The sequence below is a fragment of the Plectropomus leopardus genome, chromosome 11 (genome assembly GCF_026936395.1).
Source record: "Plectropomus leopardus strain MGB_pleo_1.0 chromosome 11, ASM2693639v1, whole genome shotgun sequence".
Classification (NCBI taxonomy): Eukaryota; Metazoa; Chordata; class Actinopteri; order Perciformes; family Serranidae; genus Plectropomus; species Plectropomus leopardus.
In genome coordinates, this window is record NC_142186.1 from 36,865,698 (window position 1) to 36,887,839 (window position 22,142).

At 44.4% G+C, this 22,142-nt stretch overlaps 1 protein-coding gene across 1 annotated transcript; it reads left to right on the forward strand.

The window, feature by feature from the left end:
- The first annotated feature begins 397 nt into the window (after nt 1–397).
- On the forward strand, nt 398–21,849 carry gon4lb (gon-4 like b). The gene is made up of 30 exons (XM_088084804.1): nt 398–539; nt 1,399–1,576; nt 2,237–2,379; nt 2,569–2,643; nt 2,982–3,032; nt 3,361–3,399; nt 4,232–4,333; nt 4,489–4,590; nt 4,676–4,822; nt 4,925–5,144; nt 6,132–6,233; nt 6,344–6,384; nt 7,826–7,938; nt 9,055–9,304; nt 10,824–10,910; nt 11,135–11,321; nt 11,416–11,566; nt 11,662–11,812; nt 11,911–12,027; nt 13,443–14,669; nt 15,135–15,378; nt 16,035–16,192; nt 16,314–16,511; nt 16,641–16,784; nt 18,758–19,066; nt 19,148–19,231; nt 19,320–19,446; nt 20,594–21,218; nt 21,343–21,445; nt 21,536–21,849. The coding sequence occupies exons 1-30, from the start codon at nt 516–518 to the stop codon at nt 21,650–21,652; spliced, it is 5,616 nt and encodes a 1,871-aa protein (XP_087940930.1). The 5' UTR covers nt 398–515; the 3' UTR covers nt 21,653–21,849.
- The last annotated feature ends 293 nt before the right edge of the window (nt 21,850–22,142 follow it).

Genomic DNA, 22,142 nt, shown 5'->3' on the forward strand with positions numbered 1-22,142 from the left:
ACTTATTTTATATATGTTTATATATATTTGTTCCATATTTTAACCAGCACTATTTCTGTTTAGATTCTCTTTTTTTCTTGTTTGATTTTTCTTTTTACATAATTAAGGAGCATAGTTTGAGGGAGCTTGAAATCCTTACTAAGATTTCCATTGTCATCAACTGCTTCGCTATAAATGCTGTGCACATAATAAATAATAAGTTGGACTTTTTAATTTAAGGACTGCTGACGAAAAGGACGGTTTTATTCTATTTACAGGATAATATCCACAGCATAAAATCTAAAGAAAGCTTTCCAAAAAGTTCACTTTATTTTTACTGCATTGCGGATCATATAACATCCGGTACAGCAGATGGCGCCGTGACGCTCTGCTTTTATTCTGAAGGAGTCACAATGACGCTCCGCTTTTATTCTGAAGTTCTCGGGCAGGAAGTGTTATTGTTGTTGGCGGAACACGGCAGCAGAAGCTAAGCGGAGCTAACAGAGGCTAACCGAGGCGATATGAAGGAGTAACAGATGGCTACTGATGTCAGTTTGGGGGTAAATATTTCACTTTTATTCTCAATTATAGATTTTGATGTTTAATTCTGACGGTTCTTGATTATTAAAGTTACAGCTGAACTTCGCGCCACACGGAAACTGCCTCTGCGCGTGCTCAGTTGTGAGTTAGCTTAGCCGCTGTCGGCTAACGCTGCTGTTGTTTTGTTTTTATTGAGATAATTAAACTATCGTCACAAAAACACAGAGGAAATGTAAGTTAGTGCTCTGCCGTTAGCACGTTTAGAGGCTTAACGCGGGTCAGTTTGGCCCGGTTACACACTGTGACGCTAAACCAGAGCTAAAGTGCAGCTAAGCTAATGATGATTGAAGCACCTGTCTGTCTCTGCGTGTTGTTACAGTCACCGTCATCTGTCTGTCCAAAAACTGTCCAAACGGCAGGATTGTAGGATTGTAGGAAGATTTTAGAGCATTTCTAGGATGACTTGTACTAATCAATAATTGCATGAAAAGGATGCATTGATCACTGGTTGTATGGATCACTCCTCCTCACTTTGTGTTTTCTAGTGAGTGCATTAATGAGTGATGTAAATATTAGTGGTGCTAATCACTGATGGTTTTGATCAATTGTATATGTCACTGATGGTGTTGATTAGTTGTTTTATTGATCACTGCTGGTGTTGATCAGTTGTTGTTGTTGTATATGTCACTGATGGTTTTGATTAGTTGTAATGTTGATCACTGATGGTTTTGATCAGTTGTAATGTTGATCACTGATGGTTTTGATCAGTTGTAATGTTGATCACTGATGGTTTTGATCAGTTGTAATGTTGATCACTGATGGTTTTGATCAGTTGTAATGTTGATCACTGATGGTGTTTATTGCTCTTGTGTGTGTTAGTGGGCGGAGAGGCGGCGTCCAGCACAAAAAGACATTTGTCCGCTGGAGTCAAAACTTTTTAGGACGGATGGAGAGTCCATCGCCCTTAAACTGGACAAGAGGTCATCGATAACGTCCACGCCTCATAAGGGATGTTCTGCTGGGGACAGACAGGAGGAGGAACGAACACCTGTCTCAGGTAACACTGAAGTAAACTGTGACATTTTGGGCTGGGCAATATAAATATAATATAACGTACAGAGATATAAGACTATATATCGTCTTAGATGTTAGATATTATTACTGTATATCCTGGTATGAAATAAATGATTTTAAAGGTTACAGTACAGTAAAAGTTATGTAACTTCTCAACTCATCACACAGTTGTACTTGTTTAAATACTTGCCTCTACCCACTAAGTCGTGATATCTACATCACTGATGATTAATGATCAAAAATGGAATTGTGTCAAAATGCTTTGAGGAGCTTTAAAAATATCAAGATGCGGGGCGTCCGGTGGCTCAGTGGTTAGAGCGGGTGCCCCATGTATGAAAGCAATGTCCTTGCCGCAACGGCCGTGGGTTCGATTCCAGCTCACTGTCCTTTGCTGCATGTCGTCCCCTCTCTCTCCCCCTTTTAAGCTGTCGCTCTGTCCTATCCAATACAGGCAAAATGCAAAAAAATTATCTTCATAAAAAGATCAAGATACATATTGTGTATAGAGATATAGCCCAAAAATATCGCAATATAATTTTCGGCCCATATCATGTTTAAATAATGTGTGGTTGAATTGACTCACAAATGCGTTTGTACGAATTCAGATGTTTCACACCTGAACTGTTGCGTGTCTCCTGTTCAGGTGGTGGGATATTGGTGGAGGAAGTGGTTGCCATGGAGACCAGCGAGGCCAGTGAGGACGAAATGGGCAGACTGGACATCGACCTGGACAGGAAGTCCAAACAGCACAACCTGACGTCCAGCAACGTACGCGCCATCCTGCATGTGAGGCACACACTGACACGCACACACACACACATTCAACACGCTTAGAACATGTAAAATACAATTTACATACATAGAATCCAGTTTATCAGGAATATATATGAGGAGGACGTTTGTACAGGAATGTTCAACAGTTCACGATGGTGTCACCTGTGTGTAACATGTAGCGTGTTGTGTGTCCCGTGTCAGGAGGTGATTACTCACGAGCGTGTGGTGGCCATGATGAAAGCCGCCATCAGAGACACTCAGAACCTGCCCATGTTTGTGAGTATTCATGTTGTCTTTGTGCTGCAACGAGGGTTGTTAATTTCCTGGATTTTAACAATTGTAATGTTGTTTTTATTATTGATTCTGGTTCTGAATGAGTCTTCTGATTTGAGGGTCGGGGTTAAAATGGGTTACATGCTCATTTCACAGAAATCTTTTATTTTAAAGCTTTTACTTTTAGTTTAACTGCTCAGGTATGCTGCACGCTTATTATTTTTGGCATCTTTAAACTCTCTTAGACCGACGTTACTGCCTGCTCAGCAGCAGACAGACACAGTTAGACACAGCTGGTGAACATAGAGACTGATATTATAACCTTTTTTTTTCTTTATCAGGAGCCAAAGATGACTCGATCCAGACTGAAACAGGCCGTTCAGCAGGGACAGGTGAATATCTTTTTGTAAATACATTCATGTAGGTGATGTATTTTTAAGGACACATTTTTCTGTCAAGTTAGACATTACCTGTTTTATTTATTATTTGATCACACTATTACTTTATTCTGGTACCTCTGTACTTTCTGTACGTACATTTCTTTTTTATTTTCACACTTACTGTGGCAATGTTAATGTATGTTTACCCGGCAAATAAATCTTATTTGAATTCAGATTAAATTCAGTGGAACTCAACCTCCCACAATCCTCTGTGATGCTTTAACACTTTCAGCACTAACCTGTTTAATCAGACAATTTTTTCCTGTCTGTCTGCCTACAGCGTCTGAACTGGAGTCTGTCAGCAGTGAACACAGTCAAGGTACACTGTAACGTCCCGTCTGCAGGAGACTGTCTGTCTGACTGTCTGACTGTCTGTCTGACTGTCTGACTGACTGTCTGTCTGTCTGACTGACTGACTGTCTGTCTGTCTGACTGACTGACTGACTGTCTGTCTGTCTGACTGTCTGACTGTCTGACTGACTGTCTGTCTGACTGACTGACTGACTGACTGACTGGCTGTCTGTCTGTCTCTGTCTGAATGACTGTCTACCTGTCTGTCTGACTGACTAATTGTCTGTCTGACTGTCTGACTGACTGTCTGTCTGTCTGTCTGTCTGTCTGACTGACTGACTGTCTGTCTGTCTGTCTGTCTGTCTGACTGACTGACTGTCTGTTTGAATGACTGTCTGACTGTCTACCTGTCTGTCTGACTGTCTGTCTGACTGTCTGTCTGTCTGACTGTCTGTCTGTCTGACTGTCTGTCTGTCTGTCTCTGTCTGAATGACTGTCTACCTGTCTGTCTGACTGACTAATTGTCTGTCTGACTGTCTGACTGACTGTCTGTCTGTCTGTCTGTCTGTCTGACTGACTGACTGTCTGTCTGTCTGTCTGTCTGTCTGACTGACTGACTGTCTGTTTGAATGACTGTCTGACTGTCTACCTGTCTGTCTGACTGTCTGTCTGACTGTCTGTCTGTCTGTCTGTCTGAATGACTGTCTGTCTGTCTCTGTCTGAATGACTGTCTGACTGTCTACCTGTCTGTCTGTCTGTCTGTGACTGACTGATTGTCTGTCTGACTGTCTGTCTGACTGTCTACCTGTCTGTCTGACTGACTGATTGTCTGTCTGTCTGACTGTCTGTCTCTGCTGCAGCCTCCTCAGTTTGTTGACATCGATCTTGAGGAAGATGAAGACTCCTCTGATGAAGAGTATTGTCCTGATGAAGAGGAGGAGGAGGACGACACGGCCGAGGAGGTGAGTGACTCTTTGACCTTTGTACAGATGCTGTAATCTGCCACATTTCGTGTTTCTGTAACTTGATTTTGATCTATTTTAGCTTAAAGAGTCCATTTAAAACAATTTTAAAGATACAATAATCCATAATGTGTGTGTGTTTGACCTGTATTTAGACCTTCCTCAGTGATGCAGACAGCTTGGCTTCACCTCCCAGAATGCATCAGGGCTCTCAACCCAAAATACTGACAGACCAGAGGTCCGATGATCCTGCACAGGTAAACAGACCTCAGACCCCTACAGGTACCCTGACCTCTGACCTCAGACCCCTACAGGCACTCTGAACTCTGATCTGTTGTTTAGAAATCTTCAGGACACCAGGGGGGACAGGTGTCCACCTCCGCCTGCGCTCCTCATCACCTCCTCACTGCTCCTGAGACTTCCTTCCTGGAGAGACTGAACGCTGTAGAGGAGGAGCTGGACTGCAGCTCTGCCTACACCTACAACCAGGTAACCCCTGAAGCTCCACCCACACCTGTTACCAGGTACCGCCCCCGCTGCCCAGCAGGCTGATTGAATATATATTATATTCTCTCCCTCCACCCGTCTCAGTCTCAGAGCAGAAAAGACAGTGATGATGGTGGTAATGAGGGCTCCAGCTGTTTGGCGTACCGCACACGCTCCAAACTTCCTCTGGTTAACGTTCCTCTGGGTCAGCTGGAGGCGGAGCTTCTGGCCCCCGACATCAGCGCTGACATGTACGAGCACAGCGGAGAGGAGGACCGTCACTGGACGAAGTGGCTGCAGGGTCTCATGGCCCCCGACAATGAAGGTCAGAGTTTAGGCTGATGGCAGCACTTTCAAAATAAAAGACTGCCTTGTTTCATCTGCATGTTGTGAAACAGCTTTATTATACAGTTTATTTTTGTGTAGGGGTGCACCTAACGATTTTTTAAAAATTGATTAATCTATCGATTATTTTTTCGATTAATCGATCAGTTGTTTTTTTTTTTTTAATTGATCCATCTATTATTTTTTTATTACTCAATTAATATAACAATGAATTTACCGAAAATAACATTTTAAGACTTGTCATTTATATTTCAATATTTTATTCAATCCTCTTCAATCATGACAGAGTACACACTGCAGGGCATTATTTCCCAACAGAAAACAGCCCAGCCTTAACTGGTCATCTGTGTTTTACAGTCTGATATAAAGTGTCGGGCGCGTCTCAGCTGTGTTCGCTGCAGCACATCTAGAGAAACGGTGACTCGCAGTTTTCTACGCGACGCTCGCTTAAAATGGTATTTATGTATTTACGCAATCGATTACGTCGACGTGTTGTCCCAGCCCTATTTTTATTTTCAGAAACCAACGTCAGAATCAGAAAAAAAGTTATTGTACATCAATAACTCTGATGTGATTTAACCATATATTTGCTGAAGTTGAACACATGCCAGCCTAGGGATGTAAAGGGTTAACCATTAATTGCAAGTCTGAGGCAGTTTTTGTTTCTGTTTACATTGAAAAGAGAAAAGTGTGCAAACTTCAGCTCCCTTTACAGTTTTTATTGAAATACTCACAAACACAGTGATGTTTTGAGCTACATGATAAGAGCGTGTATCTGGAAACGTCACTGAGTTTGTATCTCAGTAAAAAACTGTAAAGGGAGCTGCAGCTTTTCTCTGCTCAGTGTTTCCACTTTAATGTGATTCCAGAACCTTCTTCAAGTTTTTATGGATTTGCGCATTTTCAGCTTTTTGCATGTTGGTCTTTGCATCTCATAAATCTGACTCAACCTGTTTTGTTTCGTCAGAGGAAGTTGATGATGATGACGACCCTGAGTACAACTTCCTGGAAGATCACGATGAACCTGATATGGAGGACTACAGGACGGACCGGGCGGTCCAGATCACCAGTAGGTGTTGTGGACTGGGTATGTTTTTTTTTTTTTTCTGTGTCATCCCCTTAATGTTAACTCTTCTTCTTCTTCTTCTTCTTCTTCTTCTTCTTCTTCTTCTTCATCAGAAAAGGAAGTGAATGAGCTGCTGGAGGAGCTCTTTGAAACGGTGAGTTGAGTTGATTTTTATCAGCTGATGTTTCTACTGATTTCTATTAATAATTCTCAGGCCATTTTTAGACAAGAACAGCCTTACCAAAAACGTAAAAGTATTTCCTTTGTGTCCAAAAAAAAAAATCTGTGTTCAATTTAAATTGTGAGAGTGAACCTCATGTACATGGATCTGCAAGAACAACCAAAAATGCTGGAGTATGCATGCCAGGACAGTAGTAAGTGGTGTAACTTTGTAATGAGACACCATAGAAGAAGACCATGCACCTTTCTCTAACTGTGAATGTCGGCAGGCTGTTGGCAGCTATAGGAGAAGTAGGCCGACTCAAAAGTTTTTAATTCCTGAGTAAAATGATTAACAGCACAGAAGTTTGACAGAAGCTGAAGTCAGAGTCCTGCAGTCAGGAGAGGTTGGACTATTATCAGCACAATGTGCTTCAATTTACCTGAAGTTTGTTGAAGATGGAGCTTTTCATTTTTATATAATGCTGGAAAATTTAATTAATAATAATTAGTTGAACGTCCCTGCTGTAAACCATCTTCAAGGTGAAAACACAATTATCATCATGGATCATCAGACTGATTAGTGATGATTAATTAACAGCTCTCACATTTAAACTTCATACTGCACAATTCAGGATAAAATAAGAAGATCGTGATGATATTACATGTCCTACATCCCGCTTCAGCCCGCACATGTCCAACAGCCAATTCAGGCGCGCGGACATGTCCAACAGCCCGCTGCAGCGCTCGAGCCCCTTCCTGCGCGGAAATTTGCAACAGCCCACTCCAGCGTGGACATGTCCGACAACCCGCACCGGTGCACGGACATGTCCGACAGTCCGCTCCACCGCAGTTATGTCCCACAGCCCTCCAGCGCGCGGACATGTCCGACAGCCCGCTCCAGCATGGAGATGTGCAACAGCTCACTCTAGTGCAGACATGTCCGAGAGCCCATTCGAGTGCGCGGACATGTCTGGCAGCCACTCAAACTTGGACATGTCCAACTGCCAGGCAGGAACATGTCCCAGAGCCCATTCCTGCGCGGACATTTGCGACAGCCCGCTCCAGCATGGACATGTTCGACAGACCACTCCAGCGCGGACATGTCCAACAACCCGCACCGGCGCAGGGACATGTCCAACAACCCGCACCGGCGCAGGGACATGTCCAACAACCCGCACCGGTGCAGGGACATGTTCGACAGCCCGTTTCAGTGCGGACATGTGCAACAGGCCTCCAAATGGAGCAGTTCCTGTCATTGCGTGTGACCAATGTGCACGGAGGTGGCTATTAATAGCGCCCATACCACTGATTCATCACATGTACCTGTAAGTTTACCTCACTTCTGAACAGATGCCATTCAGGTCTTAGCTGTTTGTAAGGAGTCCGGACTGATGAGAACTATCAGGTCAGAGTGACGCCTGTTCACTTCACAGCTCCAGGAGGAGGAGGTGGCAGCTGAGGAGCATGAAGAGGAGCACGAAGAGGAGCATGAGGAGGAATTGTCTTTACAGAGTGGGCCAAAATTTAACGTCCCCCAGGCTTTACGGTAACACCCAAACACAAACACACATCTACACATCCACATAAACACAAGTACACAGTAGGCGGGTTTCCATTAACCCTCAAATCGTGGAAATTGAAATTGTTAATATAAAATACGCCGAATGGAAACACGTTAATACAAAAACAAAAAATCCCATTTATCCCATAAATGTTTTTATATTTGTGTGAGGTATTTCAGGCACTTCGAAAAAAAATTTGCAAAACTACAATGGAAACACTTTTTTGTGATAGGTCACATGAGGCTGTGAGGTCACATGAGGCTGTGAGGTCACATGAGGCTGTGAGGTCACATGATGCTATGAGCTCCCTCATGATGCAGCAGGAGCTACAAGAGCTGTTATTGCATCACATAACTCTGAGAAAGTCCATAACACGCCTCCGTGGCCTTGGATTGGAAATAATGACGGCTAGTGCGGTGGCTGCAATAGAAATAAAGCTGCTCATGTTTTGAACATCCATCGCCATGGTTACAGGGATGTTATCACCAGAGAAGTCACATGACATCACTCAGTGGAACATAGTCAGCTCGCAAATGTGTTTCATTGACATTTTGAAAATATCGCCTAATTTTGCGCTCATCTGAAATGGAAACCCGCCTACAGAAGCCTCCTTTTGGGACGGAGCAGCAGAGAAGTGCTGTGACTGTTTGGGTAAGGAGGAAGAGAAACGTCCTCTGCTGCTGCTTCTTCACACAGAACACATGAGGAAGAGTCAGGCTGAGGGGAGACATCCTCCACCTGCACAAACCATGTCCTGTTTTAGGCAGTGTGCATTTTCTTAAAGGTTTTCTGTAGCCCATATTAAACAGAGATTCCACTCCATTATTTATTTTAAATTATTTTACAGACAATTCAATTTTAAGCATATTAGGTATTTCCCTGTTGTTTGTTTTTTTTCATTACTTTACTTTTTTCATTATTTTTTATTTGTTTTGTTCATTTTCAGGTAATTTTCTCGTACTTTTTACTAATTTAGAGTAATTTCTCCATAAGCTGCTCATTGCCTTCATCCCATTTTTTTACAGAAATTAAGACAATTTGCTCAAAGTGTTAATAGTGACTCATGTTACAGAAGTTGTGTCCCTTTCTGCTGTCTGTAGTTTTGAAGCACCATTAGCCAACATGTTGACAGAGCGACGGCTGACCGTCAGGAAACAGTACGAAGCTCAGCAGCAGAGGAGAGCCCTGCAGGACACTACCAATCATCACCGTGACAACGGGAACCTGAAGGGCACACCCAGCACACAACAAGAGACTGTCACTTCTGTCCTAGTGCTGCCGAGCCGAGTCTACCCCGCCCTCCACCTGGACCGAACCCAGACGCTGCAGCTGCAGCAGCAGATACAGCAGGTACCTGTCCCCCAATGTCTCATGTAGTGTCCCCCAATGTCTCATGTAGTGTCCTCCACCGTCTCATGTAGTGTCCTCTTCTGTCTCATGTAGTGTCCCCCACTGTCTCATGTAGTGTCCTCTTCTGTCTCATATAGTGAGTATTGCTCTGCGCACAAAATGCGCTTTTCAAAATCAGGCTATAAAGACATAATTCATTAACAGAATTTTCTTCTTTTATTGAGTTTATCTTTTTAACCAACATCAGTCCCAATCATAAGTATCATATATTCATTAATTTTACAGAATTTTAACCCTTCAAATGTCAGGTTTTTGTCATGATGTCACTATGTTTGAATGGATTTCAATGGTGCATTTTTTTGCGCTCAACAGTATGAATGAATGAATTTCCAAGGTTAAACAAAAACACACAATCTTGCCAAAATTCAAGCCATATGCATGAACACAGTCAAAATTATCACACAAAAAAAATGCGCCACACAGTCCCTAAAAGTTAAATACTCTTTTTGAAGGAACTGCATGATTTTGAGTTTTGGTTCACTGGAGAGTTAAATGTTTCTCTCTCTCTGTCTCTCTCTGTCTCTGTCTCTCTATCTCTCTGTCTCTCTCTGTCTCTCTGTCTCTCTCTGTCTCACTGTCTCTCTGTCTCTCTGTCTCTCTCTGTCTCACTGTCTCTCTGTCTCTCTCTGTCTCACTGTCTCTCTGTCTCCCTCTGTCTCACTGTCTCTCTGTCTCTCTCTGTCTCTCACTGTCTCTCTCTGTCTCTGTCTCTCTGTCTCTCTCTGTCTCTGTCTCTCTATCTCTCTGTCTCTCTGTCTCTCTCTGTCTCACTGTCTCTCTGTCTCTCTGTCTCTCTCTGTCTCACTGTCTCTCTGTCTCTCTCTGTCTCACTGTCTCTCTGTCTCCCTCTGTCTCACTGTCTCTCTGTCTCTCTCTGTCTCTCTCTGTCTCTCTCTGTCTCACTGTCTCTCCCCCTCTCTCTGTCTCACTGTCTCTCTGTCTCTCACTGTCTCTCTCTGTCTCACTCTGTCTCACTCTGTCTCACTCTGTCTCTCCCCCTCTCTCTGTCTCACTGTCTCTCTGTCTCTCTCTGTCTCTCTCTGTCTCACTGTCTCTCCCCCTCTCTCTGTCTCACTGTCTCTCTGTCTCTCTCTGTCTCTCTCTGTCTCACTGTCTCTCCCCCTCTCTCTGTCTCACTGTCTCTCTGTCTCTCACTGTCTCTCTCTGTCTCTCTCTGTCTCACTCTGTCTCTCCCCCTCTCTCTGTCTCACTGTCTCTCTGTCTCTCACTGTCTCTCTCTGTCTCACTCTGTCTCTCCCCCTCTCTCCCCCTCTCTCTGTCTCACTGTCTCTCTGTCTCACTGTCTCTCTGTCTCTCACTGTCTCTCTCTGTCTCACTCTGTCTCTCCCCCTCTCTCCCCCTCTCTCTGTCTCACTGTCTCTCTGTCTCTCTCTGTCTCACTGTCTCTCTGTCTCTCTCTGTCTCACTGTCTCTCTGTCTCTCTCTGTCTCTCTCTCAGCACGTTCAGCTGCTGACACAAGTTCACCTGCTGACTCGACGTGTGAGCGGCCTGAACGACCAGTCCTGCCTCACCAAACACTACCTGGTCAGTAAACACCAACACAAACAAATGTGCTTTCCTGTCAGAGGGCTGCACCGCCAGGTGAGATTGGTGGGTTATCAAAGAACAAGACGCTGTGGAGATGCAGCTCGCTAAAAGAGAGCCACCTTTGTGAAACCTAAAAACTCTTGAGACCTCACTGAGCCTCTAACCTCATACAGCCCTCAGTCAGTCTGTCAACAACACAAACCAACGTCCTCTCCCTGCAGGAGGAGCTGCAGCAGTTCGCCAGCCGTCAGGAGCAGCTTTTTCTCCCCAGCAGTTTTGCGGTGTGTAACCTGAAGGGGGCACTGGATCTCCTGCAGGAGGTGGAGCAGAGAGCCGAGCCTCCTCCTGCTCCTCCTGCTCCTGCTTCCTCCAGACGCTGGCTCCCCAGGATGACTCCTGCTACCAACAGTAAGGACGGGAAATAAACACGTGCTCAGTCAGCACGCTGAGCGTCCGTTGTTTGGTTTTTCCAGCAGCTTGTTCTATTTCTGGTTTTGTTTAGGCCACGCCTTTCCTCTGCTGCCGGCCGACACCGCCTGGCTGTTCGCCACACGTCCTGTCTTCCTTTACCCGGAACTACTTCCTGTATGCAGCCTGGATCCCAATCTCCGTACCCGACAACACCGGAATATTTACACTGCAGGAGAGGACGGGTACATACGAAATACACAGTAAACACAGACAGTATATATTTCCCATGATGCCTCTGTGTAGACTGACTAATATGTCCCATGATGCCTCTGTGCAGGTTGCTGGTTCTCGGTCTGAAGCACTTCGAGGGGACGGTCCAGTCGGATCAGCTGATCAGCTCCTACCTGCTGTGTAAGTCTCGATGGAGCTTGCAGAAACACGTCAGAGAGATGAGCGGGCCGAGAGCGCCGCACAACAGCGTCATCAAGGTGACATCACTGTGACATCATCACACACACTGTCTGACATCATCTCCTCTGTGGCTGAACAGGTGATGTTTAACTCGGTTTTGTCACTGTGTTTTCAGATGTTCCTGACGCAGAGAGTCGTCCCCCCGCTGCCGCTCACCTGCAGCAGAGTCGAGCCGGGAGACCAGCGCCCCCCAGTGGACAGGAACACCTCCAACATGCCAAACTGGCTCAAGGTCAGACAGGCTGAACCAGATTCACATTCACATCCAGATCAGCGTGGAGCCCGACGCCTGCTCCTGAAGTCACTCTTGTTTTTACTCACTAGTTAAGATTCAAATCACAGGAAATAACTGCTGTCCATCATCATGAGAAACCAAAACCTAACTTCTTATCACACTATCAGCGTAAAAAGAACTACCTAAAATGACAACTTTTGCAAACATTTTTTTTGCAAACATTTTTTAATCTTTTAGCGACGGGGGTTTAAGACCTACACTGCAGACAGCCACGGGGGGCGAAAATTTGGTTTCACTTTTTGGAGCTGTCATTTCGTCCGTCTTGAAAAAGAGCTGAAAAAGTGTCTGTATAAACAGGACAGCCAGCAGGACGGGAACATTTGCAGGCCAGGTGTGACATTTTGACGACGTGTTATGCGTGCGACCCACCAAAGGAGATAAAAAACAGCTAAAAAACAGCCGTTTGTGGCGAACTCAAAGGAGAAAAATGACAGCCATTAATGTTGACTCGAAGCAATCTCAAGTTGACTGAGGGAGTTGATCTGATGATTCGAGTCTCTAACTTTTAGGGAGAAGCCTAGAAAACAATAAGGATGAGAGCAGATGCCATATAACAGAGACAGTAAATAGTTGTTGTTTTTAAGTTATGTCATTGTTATTGTTTTTTAAAGTGCTGCTGACATGTATGTTATATGACACACCAGAGGCTGATGCTGCTATACAACCTGTCACACCCTTCATGCCTGTCTCGATTCCACAATGCCGGCATGCTGTCTAAAATCAAACAATGGAGTGGAATAATGCTGCTGTTGTTTGGTTCTGTGTAAAAAATGCAAGGCGAGGCATAAATGAGAATCAGAAATACTTTATTGATCCTTGAGGGGGAAATGTGGTTTGTTGGTTTGTTAATCAGTCATGCCAGCATAAAAAATTACAGCATATAAAAATATAAACATAAAAACAGATATACATTAATAGTAAACAATTAGTAAACTATGTTAATATTTCAAAATATAAAGTATGTATAATATGTTGAGTATGTAAGTGTAAAAATATTAATGAAGAGAACAGTAATTGGCAATTAGCACCAATGTGTGAATATTTAAATTATATTATGGATAATTTGGTGAGTGTGTAAAGTGTTTAGAATATAAAACTGTGTCTTATGTTACATAAAATGTATAAAACTAGCATGTTCAAGCAAGTTCAATATCTAAAAATATAAATATGTGTGCCAGCGGCTCTGTAGCTCGATCTCTTTGTAAAAAGAGCTTATGGTGCTGGAGTTAATGATGTAAACAATCCCACAGCCCGGTAATAGCAGAGCAACACTTCAGTACCTGTTCTCAGCAGCAGTTGTCAGCGTTCTCACATTTTCTGTTTTCTGGTTCTCTGATGGTTCTCACCTGCAGAACAGTCAGCTGATCATCCAGAAGACCCAACTCAACTCCTCCTGTTACCCCCGCTCCCTCCCCCCGGGCTGCACCCTGAGGCTCCACCCCTACTGGGTCAGCAAGTCGGCCCACCTGGCTCCCCGTCCCCACAGACGCCTCTTCACCTTGGCCCACAATGCATCTCTGCTGCCACTCGCCAAAGCTCCATCAGACAGACAGGAGGACTCATTGGCGGATGTGCAGACAGTGAGGCAGTCAAAGAAACGAACAGAGAGACAGGTGGACCGACAAGCAGAGAGACAGGTTGACGTGCAGCCAATCAGCTACCTGTCTCTTCCTCACCCAGGTGTTACGCTGCTCTCCCCTGCTGCTCCAGGAGCCCTCCCTGCACCTCCTGTCCAGTTAACCGCCGTTCACACAGTCCCCCCTGTCCCCTCTGTCCCTGTGTGTGCTGACATCATCCAGTCCTGCCTCCCTATTGGCCAGAGGACACAGCAGAGCGTTTCTAGGCAACAAGGCAGCGCTCCCATACCCCTCCTTCTCCCCCTCCCCCCAGTGACCAACCCTGACACTACAAATCCCATAATGCCTTGCTCAGCCAAACCTTTGAAGTCGGGGTACTTCCTGGTCCAGATGGTGGTGACGCCACCAGCTCCGCCCACAACTCTGCACACCGTCACCTCCCAGCATGCTCTGGGGCAACAGACACCAATCAAAGAGGAGCAGATTTCAACAAGGCCAGGTACTGCAAAAGAGGAGGAGAGAATGGAGGAGAAGGAGAAGAAAGAGGTGGAGGAGGAGATAAAGCAGGAAGAGGAAAGTCCAGCGTCAACATCAACACTGAGTCCGTTGTCGTCTTGTGCAGGAGAGGAGGAGGAGGAGGAGGAGGAGGAGGACAGGACATCTGTGGATGTGGTCTGCTTGAACGGAGGAGAAAACAGCGGTGGAGAGGAGGAAGAGCGGAGAGAGAGAGGAGGCACAGGAGGAGGTGGAGAGGAGGAAGCAGGTGGGGGAGGAGAGGGAGAGCAGGGAGGAGAGGGTGAGGAGGAGGAGGAGGAAGGACAGAGGGAGGATGGGGGAGGAGAGAGGGACGAGGACGGAGAGAAGGACAAGGATGAAGATCAGGACCGGCAGGGCGAGGAGGAGGAGGAGGAGGACTTTGATGACCTCACCCAAGATGAAGACGAGGAGGAAGTGATGTCGTCAGCGTCGGAGGAGTCTGTGCTGTCTGTTCCAGAGTTACAGGTAAACAGGAAGTTCGTCAGTCACATGATGACGAAGAGCTGACCAGACTGAACATTCTGAACTTCACAAAATGAGCAGGAAGAAGAAAATCTGAAAACACCTGCCCCCTTTTGAACTAAAAACAGAAGCTACAAATGGCCATCCTGTTTTTATTACCTTTATTTTTCACAAACCAGATTAAATTTAGCAATAACAAGGAAACAATCAGTTATAGTCCTCTTAACATTACGACCTTCAGTGACAGAAACCATCTTTGTGAAGAATTTATTTGGCGTGTACTTTGTGTTTTTAGTTTGTCCCATTCATTCACATGAGGGTCGGGCTTTATGACCTATACTGCAGTCAGACACCAGGGGGCGATCCAGATGGAAAAGTTACACTTTTGGGGAGCTGTTATGTTGTCTATTTGTATATACAGTCTATTGTTTAGACTGATGGGTGATGTTTGACCTCTGACCTCTTTAGGAGACCATGAAGCAGTTGACCTGGCTGGCGGCGGAGCGGCGGCTCTGTGCAGACGGCGACTCGGAGGAGGATCACTCTCCGATGTCGGCCGGCTCTCAGGAAGAAGAAGAGGAGGAGGAAGAGGAAGGGCCTAAAGGGGAGGAGTCCGGAGAAGGGAGGAGCAGTAAGACGGGAAGAGACAAGGAGACTCCATCAGGAGAGGGGACGCCCAGAGGAGGAGGGAGGTGTCCCGGACGAGGACGAGGTCAGAGCTGCTGTCTCTGTATATCTGCACTAGAGCTTTTATTACCCGACCTGCCTGGATGTAATTTCTCACTGCTCCCTCAGGCATGAATGGGGCCGGCTTCTTGCCAAATTAACATTTATGTATTTATTTATTGTATTTATTTATTTATTTATTAAATGGTACTTTGTCAGGAGATTTAATGGACTAAATCGAGGGGAAAGAGGGAAAGCGATGGAACATGTGGAGAACGGAGGGAGAGAGAGAAAGAGGGATGGAAAACCAGAGAAAGGGGAGCTGAAAGGTGACCTGGTTGGCAGTTTCTGATTCTGCTTCCCCGGCAGTGGAAGAGATGTAAATAACATGCAGTGATCAACATCTGCACGCTGCATCGCCTCCTCCGTGTGCACTCGACTGGGAGAAAGAGTTTTTTGTCCACCTGTCACTGTGGCCGGTGGATGCCAAAATCTACCAGCCTCTGATTAAATTTACATTGTTTTTGTGGCTGGTGAGTGAAGCAGGTCAAAGAGCTGCTTGCAAATTTTGCCAACATTTTGCTGGTGGCTGGTGCCAATTTCCGACCCTGTACCACACGCACTGAGGGGTGCGTCCAGATCTGCCGAACTGTCACAGCTCAGCTCTTTGCTGTGATTTCACAGTGTGTCTTCTCTCTGCAGGTCGCAGCCGACCTTTGCGTGGGCTGAGGAGAAGTCGCCAGGAGCGCCACAGTAAAGACGCCGCTAAACTGCTGCTGCTGTACGATGAAAACATCCTGGACAACGACCCGCACAGAGAGAGCAAAGATGTGGCGTTCGCTCAGAGTTACCTGAGCAGGGTGAGAATACTCAAACAGGAAGTCATTGTTCAACAGTCACATGACGACGGAGAGACCAGAGCGGCACATACAAACAAAATGTCATGGCGGCGTCAAGGTGACTGTTGCTGTGTGTCTGTAGGTGCGTGAGGCGCTGCAGGACGTACCTGGGCAGGTGGAGGAGTTTGTGTCTCTGCTGAACGAATTCGAGCAGGTGGGAGACGGACAGGAAGTGATTTTGTTGTTCAGGAAGCTGCGCTGCATCCTGGGAGACCGCACTGACCTTCTCCGAGATTTCGCCGCATTCCTGCACCCTGAGCAGGCGCTGCAGTGTGGACTGGTGAGCAGCACACGTGTGTTACTACATGCAGGATTTGTTGCAGTGAAATCAGGAAACACTGTCAGTATTTCTGTGTATAAATGATAGATAAGTTATTACTTATAACTCGTCAATGGTAACTGTCTGCAGTTTGAAGAGCAGCAGGCGTTTGAACGCAGCCGTCGTTTCCTGCGACAGTTAGAGATCAGTTTTGGAGATAATCCCTCACATTATCAGAAGATCATCAAAGCTCTACAGACCGGTCCAGACCTGAGTCCAACCAGCATCCATGAGGTACCAGTTTAACCATTATCAATAACCATTATTATTAACATCTTTACAAATGCCAGTTTAACCCTATTAATAACCATTATCATCAACATCTGTACAGATACCAGTGTAACCATTATCAATAACATCTAAACAGATACCAGTGTAACCATTATCAACATCTGTACAGATACCAGTGTAACCATTATCAACATCTGTACAGATACCAGTGTAACCATTATCAATAACATCTAAACAGATACCAGTGTAACCATTATCAACATCTGTACAGATACCAGTGTAACCATTATCAACAACATCTGTACTGATACCAGTGTAACCATTATCAATAACATCTAAACAGATATCAGTGTAACCATTATCAACATCTGTACAGATACCAGTGTAACCATTATCAACATCTGTACAGATACCAGTGTAACCATTATCAACATCTGTACAGATACCAGTGTAACCATTATCAACATCTGTACTGATACCAGTGTGACCATTATCAACATCTGTACTGATACCAGTGTAACCATTATCAATAACATCTAAACAGATACCAGTGTAACCATTATCAACATCTGTACTGATACCAGTTTAACCATTATCAATGACATCTAAACAGATACCAGTATAACCATTATCAACATCTGTACAGATACCAGTGTAACCATTATCAACATCTGTACAGATACCAGTGTAACCATTATCAACTTCTGTACAGATACCAGCGTAACCATTATCAACAACATCTGTACAGATACCAGTGTAACCATTATCATCAACATCTGTACAGATACCAGTGTAACCATTATCAATAACATCTAAACAGATACCAGTGTAACCATTATCAACATCTGTACTGATACCAGTGTAACCATTATCAACATCTGTACTGATACCAGTGTAACCATTATCAATAACATCTAAACAGATACCAGTGTAACCATTATCAACATCTGTACTGATACCAGTTTAACCATTATCAATGACATCTAAACAGATACCAGTATAACCATTATCAACATCTGTACAGATACCAGTGTAACCATTATCAACAACATCTGTACAGATACCAGTGTAACCATTATCAACATCTGTACAGATACCAGTGTAACCATTATCAACTTCTGTACAGATACCAGCGTAACCATTATCAACAACATCTGTACAGATACCAGTGTAACCATTATCATCAACATCTGTACAGATACCAGTGTAACCATTATCAATAACATCTAAACAGATACCAGTGTAACCATTATCAACATCTGTACTGATACCAGTGTAACCATTATCAACATCTGTACTGATACCAGTGTAACCATTATCAATAACATCTAAACAGATACCAGTGTAACCATTATCAACATCTGTACAGATACCAGTGTAACCATTATCAACAACATCTGTACAGATACCAGTGTAACCATTATCAACATCTGTACAGATACCAGTGTAACCATTATCAACAACATCTGTACTGATACCAGTGTAACCATTATCAATAACATCTAAACAGATACCAGTGTAACCATTATCAATAACATCTAAACAGATACCAGTGTAACCATTATCAACATCTGTACAGATACCAGTGTAACCATTATCAACAACATCTGTACAGATACCAGTGTAACCATTATCACCAAAATCTAGACAGATACCAGTGTAACCATTATCAACATCTGTACTGATACCAGTGTAACCATTATCAACAACATCTGTACTGATACCAGTGTAACCATTATCAACAACATCTGTACAGATACCAGTGTAACCATTATCACCAAAATCTAGACAGATACCAGTGCAACTATTATCAATACCATCTGATCATACACCAGTTTAAAGACCAGTTAAACCATTATCATCTGCAAAGACGCCATTTTAACCATTATTATTAACATATGTACAGATTTTAGTTGAACAATTATCAGTAACATCAGATTAATAATATTGATCAGCGTTTTCTGATCCCGTTTTAGCTTAAGTCTCAAATGGCCACGCTGCTAAAAGGCCACACCCATCTGCAAGCTGAATTCTGGGTGTTTTTTGATGAGCTCCGCCCACCGCCGGCCCGCCCAGGGCAGTTTGAAGAAGCTCATTGGCCGGAGGACGGAGGGGGCGGGTCAGATGGTGGAGAGGGCGTTGGCCAGGTGTTTGGAGGCGGGGCCAGCTGCGGCTTTGAGGAGGTGACGCTCCCTGAGCTCGAAGAGGAAGAGGAGGGGCATAAGATCCAGCCAATGACAAGCCGGCGCCGGAGGCGGAAGATGGATGCCCACAGAAACTACAAGGTCTGAAAACAGACATGAAGGGGTTAATTTAATCAGCTTTCGCTCATGGACTTCTTCTCACGCCGGTTTGATGTGTTGCAGGACTGTGATTGGCCCTGCCTCTGTCGGGACGCAAAGATCCGCAGACACAGGAGGAAAGGATGCTCTCATTGCCATGGCAACAAGGTCTGTCCTCCATGTTTCATTAAGTCTTAATGAGTGACAGGTAGAGAGCTTTACTAACACCTGACTCACCTGTTCGTTTCCCCTCCAGACGTCAGGGGGCGTGTCTAGAGCCATGAAAAGTCTGGACCCTCTCTACTCTCAGATAAGGTCCGCCCATGACGAAACAGGTGACAAAGACCTGGACCTGAAGGGGGATGATGACAGTCCACAACCAGGTATGTAGGGCTAGGCGATATGGCTTAAAATAATTTAAAAATAATTAATAATAACAATTTTCATCTTGATATTTTAAAATGTCCTCTAAGCTACTAAAATATACATTTATCAAATGAACTTCAAATGAACTACGGTTACAATAGAATAATGCAGCTGCTGTCATAATAAAGATACATTAAATACTGTTAAAATTAAAAAGTACTCTTATTATGTTAAAGTGGTGTTATAATTAAATCAAGCTGGAACAAATGTTTCTTTTATGTTGAAGTATATATATGTATATATATGTATATGTGTGTGTGTGTGTGTGTCTGTACATAGATAGATAGATAGATAAAGATAAATATACACATTCGTGTGTTTCAGTAAATGAAGTCAGTCTGAATTCTCTGGTTAATGACTTAAAATGCAGATCAGATATTATTCAATTTAAAAGAAGGAGTGAAGAAAACATTATGGGACATTATGAACTCTCTGAGTAACAGTAATGTTAAGAGGACTCTAATTGTCTCTGTTGTTATTTGCTAAATTTAATAGGATTTGTGGGAAAGAATGGTAAATATAGACAGGTTGGCCATTTGTTCCTGTAATTACAGCAGTTTCTGTTATTAGTCAGAAAAAGGCAGATATAAGATTTTCTTCTCCCTGCTCCTGTTTGTGCATGACATCTGTAGAAGTGTTTTGAGAAAAAAAGTGTACAATGGGATTTTGTTTTGGAAAGTATACACTAATGTGTGTGTGTGTGTGTATATATATATATATATATATATACATATGTATATATATATATACTGTATATAGTCTTGGTTCTGTCCCGGTCTCGGCACACTCTGGTCTCGGTCGTTACCGTTTTTACTTCAACACTTGAAGGCAGAAATAGTCCATCTATATTTTCTATGTAGAACGAGCTGAAATATGTAACAGGTATGTAACAGATCAGGTATGTAACAGGTTACTGCAGGTATGTAACAGCTTACTGCAGGTATGTAACAGGTCAGGTATGTAACAGGTCAGGTATGTAACAGGTCAGGTATGTAACAGGTCAGGTATGTAACAGGTCAGGTATGTAACAGGTCACCTGTCTGGGTCGTTGTTAACAGACAGGTGTGTTAGTTTCAGGTAAAACTATATTGTTTCTGTCAACAGATCGCACTGGTGCATCATGGGAAGGCTCGTTCCCTCTGATGGATGAGAAAGAGGAGGAGGAGGAGGAGCTGGATGAGGAGGAGGAGGATGAAAATGAAGAGGAGAGGAAGACCAGTGAGAAGGAGCAGAGCCTGGTGGTGAATAGGAGCAGCAGAGAGGAGTTGGTGGAGGGATGCTCCTCAAATTCTTCCACCACCTGCTCTATCACCTCCATCACCACCTCCAACTCCATCACCACCTCCTCCTCTATCACCACCTCCTCCTCTATCACCACCACCACCTCCTCTATCACCTCTATCACCACCTCCTCCTCTATCACCACCACCTCCTCTTCTGTTACCTCTGTCACCACCTCCTCCTCCCTGATCTCCAACCCATCTATCACCTCCTGCCTCATCACTTCTATCGCAGTAACCTCCTCTGTCTCCTCCTCGCCCTCCTCTTGCACCTCCTCCATCACATCTATCACCTCCCCGTCTATCTCTCCCACTATCCTCTCCTCCTCTCCCTCTGTATGCGCCTCCTCCTCTGCTCCTCCTTGGCCGAGTCCTCCTCTTGACCTCCCTGTCTGCGCCAAGAACATTTCTCTGACGGCGAGCGGAGAGAAAGTCATCCTCTGGACCAGGTACGCTTCCTGCTGCACCTCCTCTTTTTGGGAGCTGCAGGAGTTTATATTTCAGCTACTCACTCCTCTTCTGTATTCAGCAGGAGCAACAGCAGGAGTACACAGTGTTGTTTTTGTTTTTTAGAGAAGCAGATCGAGTCATTTTGACAACTTGTCAGCAGGAAGGAGCCAATCAGAACACCTTCCAGTCCATCTCTACTCTGCTCGGCAACAAGACTCCGAGCGAGGTGATTGGCTGTTCAGTCTCCTCTGTTGTCTGTGATTGGTCGACTGATAAAGCATTAAACGGTGTCAGTAACTCCTCCGCACATCTCCAGGTGTCTCGCAGGTTTCGGGATTTGATGCGTTTGTTTCGGACAGCGGCTCGCCAGACAAGTTCAGAGGACGAGGCTCCGCCCACTGAGCCGGCAGAAGCCAATGACGAAGAAGATTGATATTAACCAATCAGAAGAGCTGCAGGAATTTTTTTTTTATATTCCAAGGACTTTTATTGTGAAAGTTTAGAGATGTGTTTACTGTCTATAAAAATACTGTAAATATGAAAATATATGAAAGATTATTTAATGTTTTTGTACAAAGGTGGCGTTTTTGGTTTTGTTTTTTTTTTACAATAAATCGATGTTCAATCGAATTCTGTCCGTTGTCTTGGATCAGAACACATAAGACAAACCTGTTGAAACTTTCCGTAAACACTGCAAACAAAGCCGTGCAATTACAGCAGCGCAAATTGTATAGACTATAAATAACAGACGTAGCTGCGGCGATGTCACCCACTGATTTGCGCGCTTCTGTTTTGAAGCCTCAAGTTTGGCACTCCAGCCAGCGCCATCTTGGTTTTTCGGTGAGAGGGTGGAGCTGGCTGATCAGCAAACAGCCTTTAATTATTGGCAACTTTAAGCCTTAATAAAACGTAAAGGGGTGAAA

Coding starts and splice junctions, on each gene's coding strand:
- gon4lb (XM_088084804.1), top strand. CDS start 516: ATGGCTACTGATGTCAGTTTGGGG. Junction 5,145..6,131: donor CATGGCCCCCGACAATGAAG/GTCAGAGTTTAG, acceptor TTGTTTCGTCAG/AGGAAGTTGATGATGATGAC. Junction 19,067..19,147: donor ATGCCCACAGAAACTACAAG/GTCTGAAAACAG, acceptor GATGTGTTGCAG/GACTGTGATTGGCCCTGCCT.